This window comes from Desmodus rotundus, chromosome 3 (genome assembly GCF_022682495.2).
Source record: "Desmodus rotundus isolate HL8 chromosome 3, HLdesRot8A.1, whole genome shotgun sequence".
NCBI lineage: Eukaryota > Metazoa > Chordata > Mammalia > Chiroptera > Phyllostomidae > Desmodus > Desmodus rotundus.
In genome coordinates, this window is record NC_071389.1 from 155,362,491 (window position 1) to 155,377,197 (window position 14,707).

Here is a 14,707-nt window from a genome sequence, read left to right on the forward strand (position 1 = left end):
CTTCGCGGGCTCCCCTTGCGTCTTACCCCCCACCCTTTGCCCCCCAAGGTCCCAACGCAATGTCCCCTCCCCGCTGCTCCTTTCTACTACTTTTCCCTCCTCCTTCCTTAGTCTTTTCCGTCCCGGTCTAGGGCTCGCGGCCTGTGCCTCTGCAAACACCCCCCGCCCCTCCAATCCGGGCAGAACTCCGAGGGGAGGGGCCGGAGGCCCCCCTCTCCGACTGTGGTCAGAGGGGGCAGCGCCGCAGCCCCCGCTGGGGGGGAGGACAGGGGGCGACTCTGCGCCCCGCCCGATCAGGCCACTCGGCTCACTAGGGGTGGGGGGCGGGAAGCCCGGCTAGCAGAGAGGGGGGTTCGGCCCCTGCAGGTGCGGGCTCTGGCTGGGCCTGGGCGGGCTCCGGGGGCGGGGTCTCAGGTTACAGCCCGGCGGGGGGCCGGGGGCGGCCCGCGGTTTGGGCCAGTTTACCAGCCTCGAGTGGGGCCGGGCGCATATAACGGGCGCCGCGGCGGGGAGAAGACGCAGAGCGCTGCTGGGCTGCCGGGTCTCCTGCCTCCTCCTCCTGCTCCAAGGGCCTCCTGTATGAGGGCGCGGTAGAGACCCGGACCCACGCCGTGCTTCTGCCGCCTCGCTGCGCTCCGCTCGGGCCCGGCTCTGCCAGGCCCCGCGGTGAGCCATGATCCGCCTCGGGGCTCCCCAGATGCTGGTGCTGCTGACGCTGCTCGCCGCCGCTGTCCTTCGGTGTCACGGGCAGGATGTCCGTAAGTGGCCCACAGTCCCTGCCTGCCACCCTTCCGCGCCGTCCCTCCGCATCCTCTTACCTGGCTCTCAGCTGCTCTGGAGCCCGCGGGTCGGGGTTCCAGCGGCTTCTGGGGTCAGAGGGCACCGAGGCGGGGGCGCAGGATAAGCTGGAGCTCACCGGGCGGAGTTCTGTACGGGCAGGGGCTCTGTCCGAGTCCTGCGGGCGGGTCACGGTTGGAGGCACTTGCAGGTCCCTTCAGCGAGTAGAAATATTAAACCTGCGAAGCGTTGTATCGGAGAGGTTTGCGCACAGATGTACGCGCGCTCTTTATCGCCAGCTGTGATGATTAGGCGCACCCGCACACGCACGCATCTCGCCTCGCGGAAGCATTCTCAAGTCAGCAAAACAGGTCGTGGCCCATCGTTCTTAGAAGTAGGAGAGAAAGAGTCCTGGCGAAGGGGCGAGCACGCGCCAAGGGGTGGACTTCGCCGTCGTGTCCAGGGGTTGGTTGCTGCGGGGGGAGGGGGGGTCAAAGGAGGAGGTAGACAAAGGAGATGCTCTGGCACTGGTGGGTTGAAATCCGAGGCCACAAAGAAAGGCTTCGGAGAGGCGCTCCGAGACCTCGGCCTCTCCCGAGGTTCCCTCCCCCTCCCGGCTGGCCCTGCAGCAAGGTGCAGCCCTCGTTCCCCTCTCGGCTTTCCCCCTGGAACTTCCCGAGGGGAGGCCGTCTGGAAGGCGATAATGTTCCAACCAGACCGTGCTTTTCCAACGCCCCGGAAAATAGCGCCGCCTCCCTGCGGTCTTCCCCCCAACCCTCCCGAGACACTCCAGTGAGTTACTTTTCTGATTCTGAAACTCGCGGAGCGAGGCTTGGGGCCGTGTGCGTGTTTGGTCGATGGCTACGACTATTTCAAACGAATATAGTTAGAGATGGCAGTTTTACAATCCGGTCCGAAGGCGGTTCGGACCACCCCGCGCCATCGCCTCCTTCGGTAAAGTCCCGCTGTCTGGGATTATATTCAGGACAAACGAAGCCTGGAAAGTGTATTAGGTAGAGAGAATTTTTTTTTCCCCACGTGTTTGGGCACGTTTCCGACGGCTGGGATTCCAGCCCTGTCTTTGTATGTTACAGATTGTAAATCAATCGCAGGGCAAACTTTTTTGTGGGGGGAGGGGGAATCAAAGTCCTCGGTCGACGAGGCTCTGCACGGTCTCATCCGCCACGGTTTGGAAGGCGGAGGGCCCGGGAGGCCTTTCCGGTCCTTAGAGCGGCTGACCCCGGCGGGGGTAAGATTGAGCCCGCGGCGCAGCCGCAGGGAATCCGGGGCAGGAGGTCCCGGCCGGGTTGTCGCGTGGAGCGCTAAGTCGGCGGTGCGGCCCGGGGCACCTGTTGGAATGCCTTGTGTCTAACCGTGGCTCCGGCTCGGACCGACTATATTTTTGTCCTAAATTTACATGAGCGCACCCACAAAGCTGTTTTCTTGACGGACCTCTGCTTTAGTGCACAATGGAATTAGCTAGGTGACTGCAAAATAATTCCCAAATTCTCCACCTGGCATCGGAGGCACTTGCTTAAGTGGCAGAGCTCTCCCACCGCCGCCGCTTTCCCGGGAGAGAGTGAATTCCAGTTTCCTGGGCCCGGCTCTTCCCGTCGTTGCTCTTCCTCCCCAGGGGCAGCGCCTCCGAGCCGCTGACTTTGCGCCCGGGAACACCCCAGCTCCATAACCCCGTCCCCGGGCCGGCTGACCTAAAACGTGACGTGGGGAAAAGCGCAGCCGGCGTTGGACCCCAGGAATGTCAGACCCTGGGGCTTGGGCACGCCCCTCCTCCCCATCTTTCCATGAGTCTGAGAAACTTATTGGCGGTGGCATCTTTGACCCACAGCTGTACTTCACAGCCCTCCTCTCCGAGAGTGCCCCTCCGCTCGGGGAGAGACCTCAATCCTCCTTTGTGAGGCTTGTTTGCGTTGGGAGATTGGCAGCGATGGCTTCCAGATGGGGCTGAAACGCTGCCCGTATTTATTTAAACTGGTTTCTTGCGGAGACCTGTGAATCGGGCTCTGTGTGCGCTCGAGAAAAGCCCCATTCATGAGAGGCGGGTCCGGTGGGCTCCCCCGGATTCCCCGACACCCTCTCCCACAATGCGCCCCTGTGCCCGCCCGCCGCCACCTCCCGCGCTCCAGCCCTGCGCAGTTCGGCGGCGGAGCGAAACAGTTCCCCGAAAGAGGTAACTTTTTAATTGGCCTGCTACAAAGAATCACTTATACGGCGCTGCGGTAACGAGCGGAACCCGATCGGGCGCGCCGGGATGCTATCGGCAGCCGTTTGGAACGGCAATTATGGTGGTGCTGGGCTCCTCCGTCCACACCTAGGGGATCCAGTTACGGAGCTGGCTCCTTTCTGGGGCAGTCATTTAATCCCGCTCGCACCCTCCCCGTGTCTGCGGGCGAGCCCCGTCCAGAACCGCCTCCGCGGTCACCCCGCAGCTCTCACACCCAGCGCCGCCTGGCCCCGCCCCCGCGCCCGCGCATCCCCGCCGCCTCGCGGGGAGAAATCCGATCCGCGTCAGGGTGCACCTCCCTCTCCCGGCGTTTCCCTCTCTTTCCACCCTTGGGCCCTTGTGGGTGAGAGTGGGCTCTTCCTTAGTCCGGACCTGAGAGCGTTAACCTCTCCTCCGTCCCCTGTCCTCTTGCGGGCTTTCTGCAGTTCCAGCAATTTTTAGCGGTGGGTGTGTCTCCGAGACTTCGGTGTACCCCGTGCGATTCCCTCCCCTCCCCGACTGTCTTGCGTACGGGCTGAGTGGATTTCTTCTAGCAGAAAAGAAAAAAAAAGAGAGAGAAAGAGAAAGGTTTATCTTTAGATTTTCAGAGTCTGCTTAAAGAGCCGGGGGCAGGCCCGTTTCTGTCTCCGCCCACCGGGTTTGTGGCTCTTTCCTATTATTCATCTCCTGCAGTTGCCATTGCTCTGGGGGTTTTGATGAGAAAAACAGCGCTGGGCGCTCCCTAGCACGTGGTGCGGGCTCTTCAGCCCTTGGCGCTCGCGGAGCGCTCCTGTCAGCACAGGTTTCATTTGCAGGGTGGATTCCAGTCGGCAGGGCGCTCGTGGAAGGGACTCGTCCCCGCCATTCTTGGTCTGCATTCTTGGTCTGCATGGAGGCCAGGCCTGCTGCACCGGCTAATGGGGCCCAGGCCCAGCATTCAAAGCCCCCGCCCCGCCAGGCCTGCAGATTGGGGTATTGTCTTCAGAGGAGGCTGGGCCTCTCCCGGGAAGACTACAACTGGAGGTCCACACTGGGGGTCCTTTGGCCCTGCTTGCCTCCCAAGGCATCTTATTAGCCTGCGCTGGCCCCAAGTGTGTTGTTTGACTGGGCCTGTCCTCCTGTCCCAATTGGCCCTAATCCTGATGCAGTTTAAACAATGGGACGAGATCCTAATTCTGAGAGCACCTTCTTTCAGCTGTCCCACCCCATATCCAGGGTTGGAACCTGGCTGTTTATAGATTCTGATATTTGTGGGTAGAATTTTCTACATGCTTTCTGAATTCTAGCTGTCAGTGGTATTTAGCAAATCCCGTAGTTCCTAGAGGAAGGCAGAAAAAAGGCCTCTCTGTTCCTGTGCTTGGGCGGGGGTGGGGGGGGGGAGGGGGGGTGTCTCCCTTCTCTCCTCTCCTCTATCTTTGCAGTCCCCGAGTTCCCACTCGGAGTCTTATCTCCTCCTGCTGCCACTCGACTTGCCCCTGCCCCCCACACCGTCAGGTCTCCCTCAGGCTAGACACTCTGGAAGAGACACCCCCCCTACCCCTGCCCTGCCTTCATCGCTGGGTCAGGACTTTCCCTGGTCACTAGACGGCATAGTGCAAGATGCCCAATAAGTATTTTTTGAACACATGGAAGAATGAATGACGTCTCAGGAAAATAACTTTCAAGTTCTTTATGTTTGGGTGGCCCGAGCCCACACTCTTCGGCATTTGAATGATGCAACCTCTTTCTCTTTTTCTCTTCTGACTCCCGACCCCTCCTCCCCTTGACCCTCTGCTTCTCCTGCTCCACCCGTTGGTGCAGAGAAGGCTGGCAGCTGTGTGCAGGACGGGCAGAGGTATAATGATAAGGATGTGTGGAAGCCCGAGCCCTGCCGGATCTGTGTCTGTGACACTGGGACCGTCCTCTGCGACGACATAATCTGTGAAGACATGAAAGACTGCCTCAGCCCCGAGACCCCCTTCGGAGAGTGCTGCCCCATCTGCTCAACTGACCTCGCCACTGCCAGTGGTTGTAATTTATTTATTTCCTGTTCCACATAAATAAATTACTTGCAGGTGCAGCACATGCCCTCCCATGGATGCTGGTCCCCTCTGCAGAGCAGAGGTGCTGGTTATCCATGGGGCCCCAGCAGCTGGGGCTGAAAGGAAAGGCCACCTCTCACTTGCAGGTTGAAACTGAGTGAGCCTGAAACACTGGAGGGGTTCTTCCTCACCTAACACCTCTGAGATGTATGCTTCCCAGACAAGGGAAGGACAGCTGTGCTTCCACAAAGGGTCCTCTCTGAAGCCATCCCTGCAAATTATTAGAGCCGCAGCAGAGATCGAATCCTCTGTCTGGCCAAACCACAGATAATTCCTCCTCCACGACCCATGCCTTGTCTTCTCCTCAGAAGACCGCCGAAAGCAGTGGTCTTCTGTGAGGAGAAGCCTCTGCGGGCAGTGGGAGACGGAGGACAGGCTCCCTCTTTGAGATGGGGAACATTGATGGCAGTTTTCTTTTGTTTCTCCCTGTCTTGGAATTGACTGCCGGTTAAGAACCACGTTAATAAGAGAAGTGGCTGGGCTCCGGGAGTCCGAGCGGTGAAGGGTGGAGATGGGGCTGGGACAGTGTCTGTGCCCGCACTCTGGTGGGCATTGTTAACTAACGCCCAGTGAGAATCGGTGCTGGCAGATGACGTGGGTGCTCCTGACCTCCCCAGCACTCAAACCCTTGCCCTGTCTCCCTGCAGGGTGAATGGGGACCCATGTCTAGGCCGCTGGGGTGGCCTCACTGTTCCTTCCTGTTCAAGTAGAGAAGAAGTTGAAAGGGGAGTGAGAGGTTGCCTTTCCTTAACACTTCATCACCACTGGGAAGCTGCTTGAGGAAGCTGCTTTTAGGGTCCAGTTCCCAGATCATTTCTGAGGGGCCTCTGAGTGCAGTGTTAGTTGCTTTTACTGTTGCTGCTACAAAGGGCAAGGGGTTACTGATTTGGGGTGGCAGTGGCTGCAATGCCCTTTATAACTCCTATGCTCTGCTTTTTTTTTTCCTTCTGTGCTTGCTTCAAGGAGACCCAGCTTGAATGTAAGACCTTTTTAACTACCTAACTCTTTCTGGGAGGGCTTGGGCTGCAGGAAGAGCTTCCTACCCTGTGGGGGAAAGAAGAGGCTGAACTTTCTGGCAGCTTTTGGTGCTTTCTTGGTGGCCGGTTAGACCTTGAGCTCTTTGTTTTCCCTTTCCGCTGGCTCTGCTCCTTTCTTTGCATGCTGGCTGCTCTTTGAATAACGAACGAAGTCTGGGCCATCTCTGTCCCTCCTGGGATCTCAGCAACCCCAGGGCCCCAGTGACTCTAACACCCCAACAGAGGGCTCAGTGGAGTAACAACAGGAAGCTGCCTCTTTCCTTGGTTGTGTCCCGTTTTGGGTTTGATCCCTTTAAGTGTTTGAGTGACGAGAACTTGTACTTCCCCAGCTCACAAATCTTACATTCTCCTTCTCCATTTTTTCTACTTGCAGGGCAACCGGGACCAAAGGTGAGGGATTTTTTCTTTTTTTATTTTACTTTTGCCTTTATAGTTCCTTCTTCAGAAGCAATGCTATGCAGCCTGTCATTTTTTAGATGTCAGCAGAGGTCTGTTTCAGGGGGCACCTTGATGCAGGGGCTGCTGGGCAGGATTTTGTGTTTGGGGCTTGGTGGGTTTGCTTTGCTCCATCCTGAGACTGTGTCATGTTTCAGGGACAGAAAGGAGAACCTGGAGACATCAAGGATGTAAGTAAAAATCATTCTCACACCATGTTGCTTCTATTGCTAACTGGGTCACTTTCCTGCAGCCCCCCTCTAACGTGCCGTTCTGTGGGTCTCTCTCTCAGATTGTAGGACCCAAAGGACCCCCTGGGCCTCAGGTAAGAAAGGGAGAAAGTCCTTCCTCTACCCCTTCCTCGGCTTACTGATTGGCAGGCCCTTGGCCTTGCTGTCATCTCAACATTTCCCCACCTCCAGGGACCTGCAGGTGAGCAAGGACCCAGAGGTGATCGTGGTGACAAAGGTGAAAAAGTGAGTAGAGAAACAGCGCTGCCCGGCCCTCTAAGGCCCCTGCTTGCCTGACCACCACCGCGAGGGCCACCAGTGGGCCGGTGGTCCTAGCGTTAACACTGCTTCACATTGGTGCCTTGTTCTTTTCCTTCCAAGGGTGCCCCCGGACCTCGTGGCAGAGATGGAGAGCCTGGGACCCCTGGAAATCCTGGCCCCCCCGGCCCTCCTGGCCCTCCTGGTCCCCCTGGCCTTGGTGGAGTAAGTATCCTTATGTCCCCTTTCTTCAGTACGTCCCTCCAGAAATGTGGCTTCTCAATTGCTACTCACACTTACCTGGCTGGCTCCCAGGGCTGCCAACAGTGTGTACACAGCCTGTCCGTGGGCTTCTCCCCCAGGCCTGTAATTTAGTGGAATCACACATTAGGCATGAGACTGTGGCACTGAGGGGTGACTTTTTTCAGTCTCTGGGTTTCTGCAAAGAAAGTCTTCAGTTACCTGGCACCCTGGCGTCTGCACTCTGTGGTCAGTCCTTGGGAGTGGGTGTGGGGGCTGGGAGGGAGGAGAACTGGGCACTTGTAGTTCTCTGGAAGAAGAGTGACCACTGTCCTTGGAAGACATTTATTCTTGGACCTTGCCAAGTACATTCCAAGCAACTATTCATTCTCATGAAAGAGTCCCACTGAGGGAAGGTGTGTAGCTAAAGGCATTTTTGGAATCCAACCAATCAACAAATTATATTATTGCCCAGTTTTTGCAGGTTTGCCATTTTGATGGCTGCTATGTTTTAAATTTTTAAACTTTAAACTCAAAGACACCTACTACATCCCTTGCTAAAATATTTCAAGACTGCTGAGTTTAGTCTTTCTCTGGGCATTAACATCTTTGGTGGGAGAACCCCATCTTTAAAAGTGAAATGCAGGTAACTGATACTCTTCCAAATAACACTTAGTCTTCCAGGGAAATTAGTATGCCACTGTCATCTAATAACACATTTCCAAAACTATTTTTTCAGGATTCATTGGTAATTCTGATCAATGCAAGGTTAATCTCCAACAATTAGAGTGTATCTAAATAGAGGGCGTTTTTTTTCTGTCTAGATAGAGCTTGCCTAGCCAAGCGGGAAAAACCTAGGGCTTGAAGAAGCACCTAATGCTGTTGGGTTTATTTGCAGAACTTTGCTGCCCAGATGGCTGGAGGATTTGATGAGAAGGCTGGTGGCGCCCAGATGGGCGTAATGCAGGGACCAATGGTAAGACAAGACACCAGTTCTTTGCAGCCGAGATGGCAGGAGGGAGCCCTCTGCAGAGGCAGACACTCTGACAACCTCACGTTATAGATAATTGCTTAGGGCAGCTCTTCTCCATCGGTTATGTAACCTTCCCATTTACTAGCCCAAAGCATTTGGTATTTAATGTCCATGGGTGCCAGTTTTAATGATGACTGGAGTGACTAAGAAGAATGAGGATGGAGAGGTGCATATAGGCCGATCTGTTAGAAGGCCAGTTGCTATTGCCTTTGGAATGAGAACTGAAGAATGCAGACAGCAGCCACTGCTCTCCAGTATCCACAAGACTTCCAGCAGGAAATCTCAGCCCTGCAGCTCCGACTTGGCACAGGCTAAATGAAACTCAGACTTTAGTAAACATGGCTGCTGTCCAGGAGAAAGCAAGGCCAGCTTCTCTGTCCAAACAGTGCCTATAAATATAAATAGATTTTTGCGTGGGGAGTGGGAAATGAGACGGAGCAGCCACTGCAGGCCCCCTGCCCACAGAGTGGCTCCTTGTCCTTTGTCTGGGCTGCTGCTGGGAGGAGGTGGCACTCTGGAGGTCGCTGATGCAGCATACCCAGTAAACTTCCTCATCTTCTGTCCCAATGCAGGGCCCCATGGGACCGCGAGGACCTCCAGGCCCTGCTGGTGCTCCCGTAAGTACCGGGTCTTTTCTTTTTGGCGACAGTGCCGCTGCTTTCAAGCTGTCTGTCAGTTTTTGGGGGTCAACCTTGTGTTCTTACTCTTTAGGGCCCTCAAGGGTTTCAAGGCAACCCTGGTGAACCAGGGGAACCCGGCGTGTCTGTGAGTACCGGTGCGGGCCCTGCCCCTCCTGGGGAGCCTCCAGGACGTACTACCCGGGTCCTGTCACCACTGTCCACCCCCCACCCCCGCCCTCGCACACACACCCCGCCCTGGGCTTTCCCATGGCGGAGGGCCCAGAGGACATCTGGATGCTACTTCTTAGCCTCAGGGGAGCTCTGACAGAGAACCAAGTGGGCCAAGGACCACCAGGAACTCTGCCATAACTGTCCCCTTTCTGGTCCATCCCTAGCCTATGCTGTCTGCTGCTTCCCACTATGCTCTGCTTTGGACCTTGCCTCTCTCTTAGCGCAAAATGGGGTTGTTCCACCTTTCTTCCTTAGAGGGAAACTAGCTTTCAAAAAAAAAAAACAAAAAAAACCCCCACCCCCAAACAAAACTACAGTCTCAAAGCTTTGTCCACTGATTTGGTGTCTTCCCCCTTCAACCATCTCTTAAACTGTTGTCCTTTGTAGGGTCCCATGGGTCCGCGCGGCCCTCCAGGCCCCCCTGGAAAACCTGGAGACGATGTGAGTAGTCACAGGAGTGGGCGCCTCTGCCACGGGGCCTGAGGGGGGTTGGGCTCCGGCGCCGATTGGCTCGCCCTGGGGCGGGGGCGTCCGAAAGGGCAAGTCTGAGACGTGCGCCCTCTGTGCTGTCCACCTTGCCCCTTGCAGCTTAGCTTGCACGTGCCCTGGGGACTGCAGTGGACTCATTGGGAAGGGAAATTATTAAAACACCATTAGCTCCAAGAAGGGAAATTGAGAAATGAGAGAAGGGAGAGGGAGAGCACCAGGGGAAAAGATACAGAGAAGAAAAAACAAAGAAGAAAACATTCAACAACCCAACATTATCTCAATTGTAAATGAGTTAGGAAAAGCTCAGCCTGGGTCAGGGTGTCTACAAAGGATGCAAACGAAGCAAAGGGACAAGAGATGGCACTCAGGCTATTCTTAGGAAAGGCATTAGACAGTCCAAGTCTCCCGAGGTCAGGGATCGCGAGCCCTGTCAGCAGAGCTCAGAGGAGCAGAGAGAGATGGCCCACCAGGGGAAGTGGGGGCTGGTGGGGACAGAGGAGCTGGCCCACCCAACATGTAGCTGTCCCAAAGAATGCTTTGTGTGACCTAGGAAAGGCATTTAGGGAAGTCCTGAATGCCGAGGTGAGGGAGATGAGTCAGCAGGTGGGCAAAGGCATGGAGGATGGAGGGTGGTCTGGAGAGGGCCAATCAGGCTGACACGTCTCCCGAGGAAGCTGAGGCCATCTCTCTCCCCGCAGGGCGAAGCTGGAAAGCCTGGAAAACCTGGTGAAAGAGGCCCTCCCGGCCCTCAGGTAAAGCCCCACCTTTCCCAGCCTCAAATCCCCTTTTTTGCTCCTCCAGTTCAGTTAGCTCTCTTCCAAAACAAAATCCCAATAGACCCCCTGTGTATCACACTGGCATCTGACGATCACGTTTATAATCTTAACACAGGCCCCGGGGGAGGCCGGCAGTTGTTTCTACCCAGTTTGTGTAAAGTGGGGTGAGGCAGGGTGAGGGGGATTCTGGGATGCACTAAAACAACTGCCCAAGTGCTGGGCTTCTCCCCTGCTCTTGGCAGTTGGGAAGCTGGCTCCAAAGGCTGTTAGCAGCTCAGGCAACCTTTGCTGGGCTCTTCTGCTCTGGGCCCTGACATCTCCTCTTTGGGTTTCAGGGTGCTCGAGGCTTCCCGGGAACCCCAGGCCTTCCTGGTGTCAAAGGTCACAGAGTAAGTATTGTGGGTGAGGGTGTTAGGAGGAAGGGATTGTTCCTGGGGAGAGAAAAGCATTTGGAGGCGTGTGCATTTCTTCCTATCTGGGTTCCTCAGAAGCATGATTGATGTTTCTTCTCCTGGCCCCTAGGGTTACCCAGGCCTGGATGGTGCTAAGGGCGAAGCTGGTGCTCCGGGTGTGAAGGTAAGGACCAGGATGCACTCTGGGGCAGGGGACAGAGGGAGGTGTGGGAGTCTTTTCTCCCAGTCAAGGGGATGCTGTTGAGTTTGGTGGAGTCAGGATGTCCCAACAGCTTTGGCTGGAAACAGCCAGTCCTATGTCCTGATGAAGAGAGCTCAGGGAGTTGTCCCTCACAGGACTGGTGCTCGGGGGTGTCAGTACTGGCTTAGATGACCAGAGCTTTCAGCTCTTCTGAGGGAAGTTTCCGGGGCTGGCAGGGGGGTCCCAGTTAAAAACCATGCGCATCTTCTTTTGCAGGGCGAGAGTGGTTCCCCCGGTGAGAACGGCTCTCCGGGCCCGATGGTGAGTGCGAGCGCCCCCTGCAGGGCCTCCAGACAGCCTTCGCACACCTCCTGCAGCCCGCGGAGCGGATCCTCCACCAACGCCAGTGCTTCCTTTGTGCAAAGTAGCTATTCAGTGTTGTAGACTGGTCTCCATTAGGAGCACAAGGCAAAATGTATTAATCAGATGATTTGGTCAAGGTTTTGCCCACATTTCCTTGAAATAGCCCTAACACACTTTACGTGTGTTTGGATTTTTAAAAATTCTGTTTATCCTCAACACTTCGGGGACCTCATCTGTTGCAAGAGGCAAGATGAGCCGGTAACCAGGATGCCGATCAGTAACGGGAGCCTCTGTGTGCTCTTCCCGGGCAGCAAACCTTGGCGTGCTCTGAGGCCTGCACGTTTCTTCCCCTCGCGGGTCCGGGGAGGGCGTGCAGGTGAAAGTGATGACGCCAAGTGTCGTTGAGACAACTCACGCTCGTGCTGTCCTGGTGTGTGTTCCAGGGTCCCCGTGGTCTGCCTGGCGAGAGAGGACGGACCGGCCCTGCAGGCGCCGTGGTGAGTAATTGGCAAGGCCAAAAGCCACCATTTGCCCACCACTCTTTAGAGTTTGCAAGGCACTTGCACATAGAGTTACTTCATTTGACTCACAGAGCAGCCCTGTGAGGGGCAGAGAGCATGGCCATCCCACAGGGTTTGCTCCGAGTGCCCGCCACAGATTCCCAGGCTGGGTCCGCTCAGTCGCAGGAGGGGTGGGCTGTGGGCAGGACCCTCTCCTAACCAGTCTGGATTATTCGGGTAGTCCCCTCAACAGCACGCACCCACTCCCTGGTCAATCCAGTTCGAGTTTACGGACAGATGTAAGTTGGCTACGGTAGGGTGCTACTTTTTGTTCTTTTGGTTGGCTCAGATGATGCCCTAGAAAGTGTAACAGCCCAGGGTGTCTGACCGGGCCTTGGTGTGTGACACCGCTGCTGCCGTTAGGACGATATGGTACCAGCTGCCACCATTTCTTGGGCACTTTCTAGGAGGAATGCCTCACATGCCTTGTCTCGTTTAATCCTCCCTCAGATTCTTTTATTCTCCCCATTTTAGAGAAGAAGAAACTGAGGCACAGAAAGGTTAATAGCTTAAGACAAACAATGCGTGGCAGCCTTAGCCTTCGGTGGCCTCTCGTTACTGTGGGAGATGAAAGACAAGAGGATTTGCAACCGGTGGCGGGTGCAGGTGTTTAGCTCTGGCCCTGGCAATAGAGAGCCCTGGTATGCGCTCGGTCGTCGGGCAAGTGAAGTGATAAGAGCCAGCCGTGGTGAAGAAGGATTACGCTGCCTGTTGGTTTCAGGCCCGAACCACCCGTGCACTGGGGCCCCTCCCCACGGGCCCTTGCTGGGCTGGCCAGAGTAAATCAGCTTCACTCAGTTGTGCTGCTTTCCACATAATGTATCTGTTTGGCAGAAATTGTTCTCAAAAGCAGATCAGTGAAGTAACAAGAAGCCTCGACCCCCATTTGTCACCCAGAGCTGCTGAAATGCCTTGTCCCAGGGTCACTTTTTGTGAGGGGATTAGAGAGTACTGAGCCTGCCAAGAAACACTGTTTCTTCGGATTAGCAGGACCTGGCTTGCGGCTTTTTGGCCAGGCCCAGAGCTACGGTGGCTGCCCCCCTGTGGGAGAGATGAGCTGCATTCCCTGCCCTGGTTTCCCTCCTTCCTGGGCACACTGGGTCCTGTTTCCTGGTCCATGGCAGTCCCCACAGTAGTCAGGCTGGCAGGGTGTGCTTGGGATTTGGCATAGAAGGTTGATAACACTACATAGTTCCAAGTGCAGGCCTGGTGTCAAGGCTGGGCCAGGGACTAGGCTGGCTTGGCCTCTGCCTGCTGTGTCCCACGCCCCCTCCTGCCCAAAGGCTCGCTGAAGGGAGAGGCTCAGATGCCACCCCAGCTCTGGCCTCTTGGAGCTGCACTGCAGTGCCCCTTTACTCATGCCCAGCCCGGCCTCTCTCTGGGCTGAGCCCTGGAGGGAGGGCACCCCGGGGCTTCCCCAAGCAGCCAGGCCAGCCCAGAAGGGGCTCTGGCCAGTGCTGAGGCTTTATGTTCCCCCTGACATTCTTTTGCTAAGTCTTCTCTTGCTTCCCTGTTTAATGCCAATCTGGAGAGTCTCAGTTGGGAAAAATGGACCATAGCCAGGAAAAAGATTTGAATCTTATTTAAAACATGAGCTCCCCCTAAAGCATCCATCTCCTCAGCTTCTGTGGAGAGGCAGAGGCAGGCAGATGGGGAAAGGTTGCCTTCTGGCCTCCTCCGGTCCCCTGCCAACCACCAGGTGCCAGGCCCAGCTCTGCCTAGCCTCCTGGTTCCTGGGGTTCAAGGATAAGCCCCCGGGGCCCTTGAGAGAGAAACAGGGGTGCTCACCGCAAACCTGGGGAGAAAACCTCAAAGTGCAGGTCTTGTAGAGAAAGAGCTGGCACCTTTGCCTTTCTGCGTAAGGGAGTCTCAGGGGCACAAGCTCAGATGTGGTCCCTGGGCTGTGCTGGGTGGCCTGTCCCCATTCTGGAGCCCCTTTCTGGGCTGGTGGCAGACATCCTGTGAGCAGCTCTGGTTTCCTTAGGAGCAGGTTGTCAGGGAGGGGCCGGTGTGCAGAGGGAGCCTAGAGTTCACCAAGGGGAGGCCTTGACCAAGCCCTGGAAGTCTTCCCGCTGTGAGTGGGCGGGACCTGGTCAAGGTTGCTCCCTGGCTATTTGATTTTCCTTTGGCCCAATTCTCTGAGTCTTTAAATGATAACTTGGCCTTGAAGTTGGAGATATTTGAGATCTACACTGAAATTTAAGGAACGATGGAATAGCTGGGGACTACCCAAGCTTTATTTAAGCTGAGGACGAGCTCTCTGAAGGACCCAAGTTCCCATGCAGGCAGCCACCACGGAGAGGCACTGGGGCCCCTCCCTCCCTCGGAGCTGTCCCTAGCTCCCACCGAACCAGCCTCACACTCAGCCCTGGGACCCCCTGGGCATAGTGCCACCCACAGTTCTGTGCGAGAGCAGGCTGTGGGCAGTGAGGGGCTGGACACCTGGGCAGTTCTCACAATATCCGCTTCCTTCTCCTTGCTTACAGGGTGCCCGGGGCAACGACGGTCAACCAGGCCCCGCGGGGCCTCCGGTAAGTGTGTTTCATCTGAGGCAGGTTTGCTCTTGAGGCCCAGCTCGCAGCCTGGTGCAGTCCCGGTGTTTGTTCAGCGTGAGCGGAGCACGCTCAGGCTCCCACTGGAAGGGAGGAGGAGTCGTTTTTCAGTGTGCCTGGCTTGTTGATAACAAGCTTTAAAGTGATGGTTTGCTTTTCTCAGCCACCTTTTCTGCAGTGTTTTTGAGGAGCGATAGGTAGAGAGGGAGC

The 14,707-nt window shown here is 56.2% G+C and overlaps 1 protein-coding gene across 1 annotated transcript in view; it reads left to right on the top strand.

Annotated features, from left to right (window-relative positions):
• Nucleotides 1-540: 540 nt before the first annotated feature.
• The window catches only part of COL2A1 (collagen type II alpha 1 chain), a 30,937-nt gene continuing 16,770 nt past the window's right edge, over nucleotides 541-14,707 (top strand). The window contains exons 1-17 of the mRNA XM_024575598.3: nucleotides 541-758; nucleotides 4,799-5,005; nucleotides 6,490-6,506; nucleotides 6,710-6,742; nucleotides 6,844-6,876; nucleotides 6,974-7,027; nucleotides 7,163-7,264; nucleotides 8,178-8,255; nucleotides 8,885-8,929; nucleotides 9,024-9,077; nucleotides 9,551-9,604; nucleotides 10,351-10,404; nucleotides 10,764-10,817; nucleotides 10,951-11,004; nucleotides 11,299-11,343; nucleotides 11,829-11,882; nucleotides 14,432-14,476. Of these exons, the coding sequence (XP_024431366.1) occupies nucleotides 674-758; nucleotides 4,799-5,005; nucleotides 6,490-6,506; nucleotides 6,710-6,742; nucleotides 6,844-6,876; nucleotides 6,974-7,027; nucleotides 7,163-7,264; nucleotides 8,178-8,255; nucleotides 8,885-8,929; nucleotides 9,024-9,077; nucleotides 9,551-9,604; nucleotides 10,351-10,404; nucleotides 10,764-10,817; nucleotides 10,951-11,004; nucleotides 11,299-11,343; nucleotides 11,829-11,882; nucleotides 14,432-14,476 (1,068 nt within the window). The 5' untranslated portion in view covers nucleotides 541-673. The remainder of the gene's footprint in view (nucleotides 759-4,798; nucleotides 5,006-6,489; nucleotides 6,507-6,709; nucleotides 6,743-6,843; nucleotides 6,877-6,973; nucleotides 7,028-7,162; nucleotides 7,265-8,177; nucleotides 8,256-8,884; nucleotides 8,930-9,023; nucleotides 9,078-9,550; nucleotides 9,605-10,350; nucleotides 10,405-10,763; nucleotides 10,818-10,950; nucleotides 11,005-11,298; nucleotides 11,344-11,828; nucleotides 11,883-14,431; nucleotides 14,477-14,707) is intronic.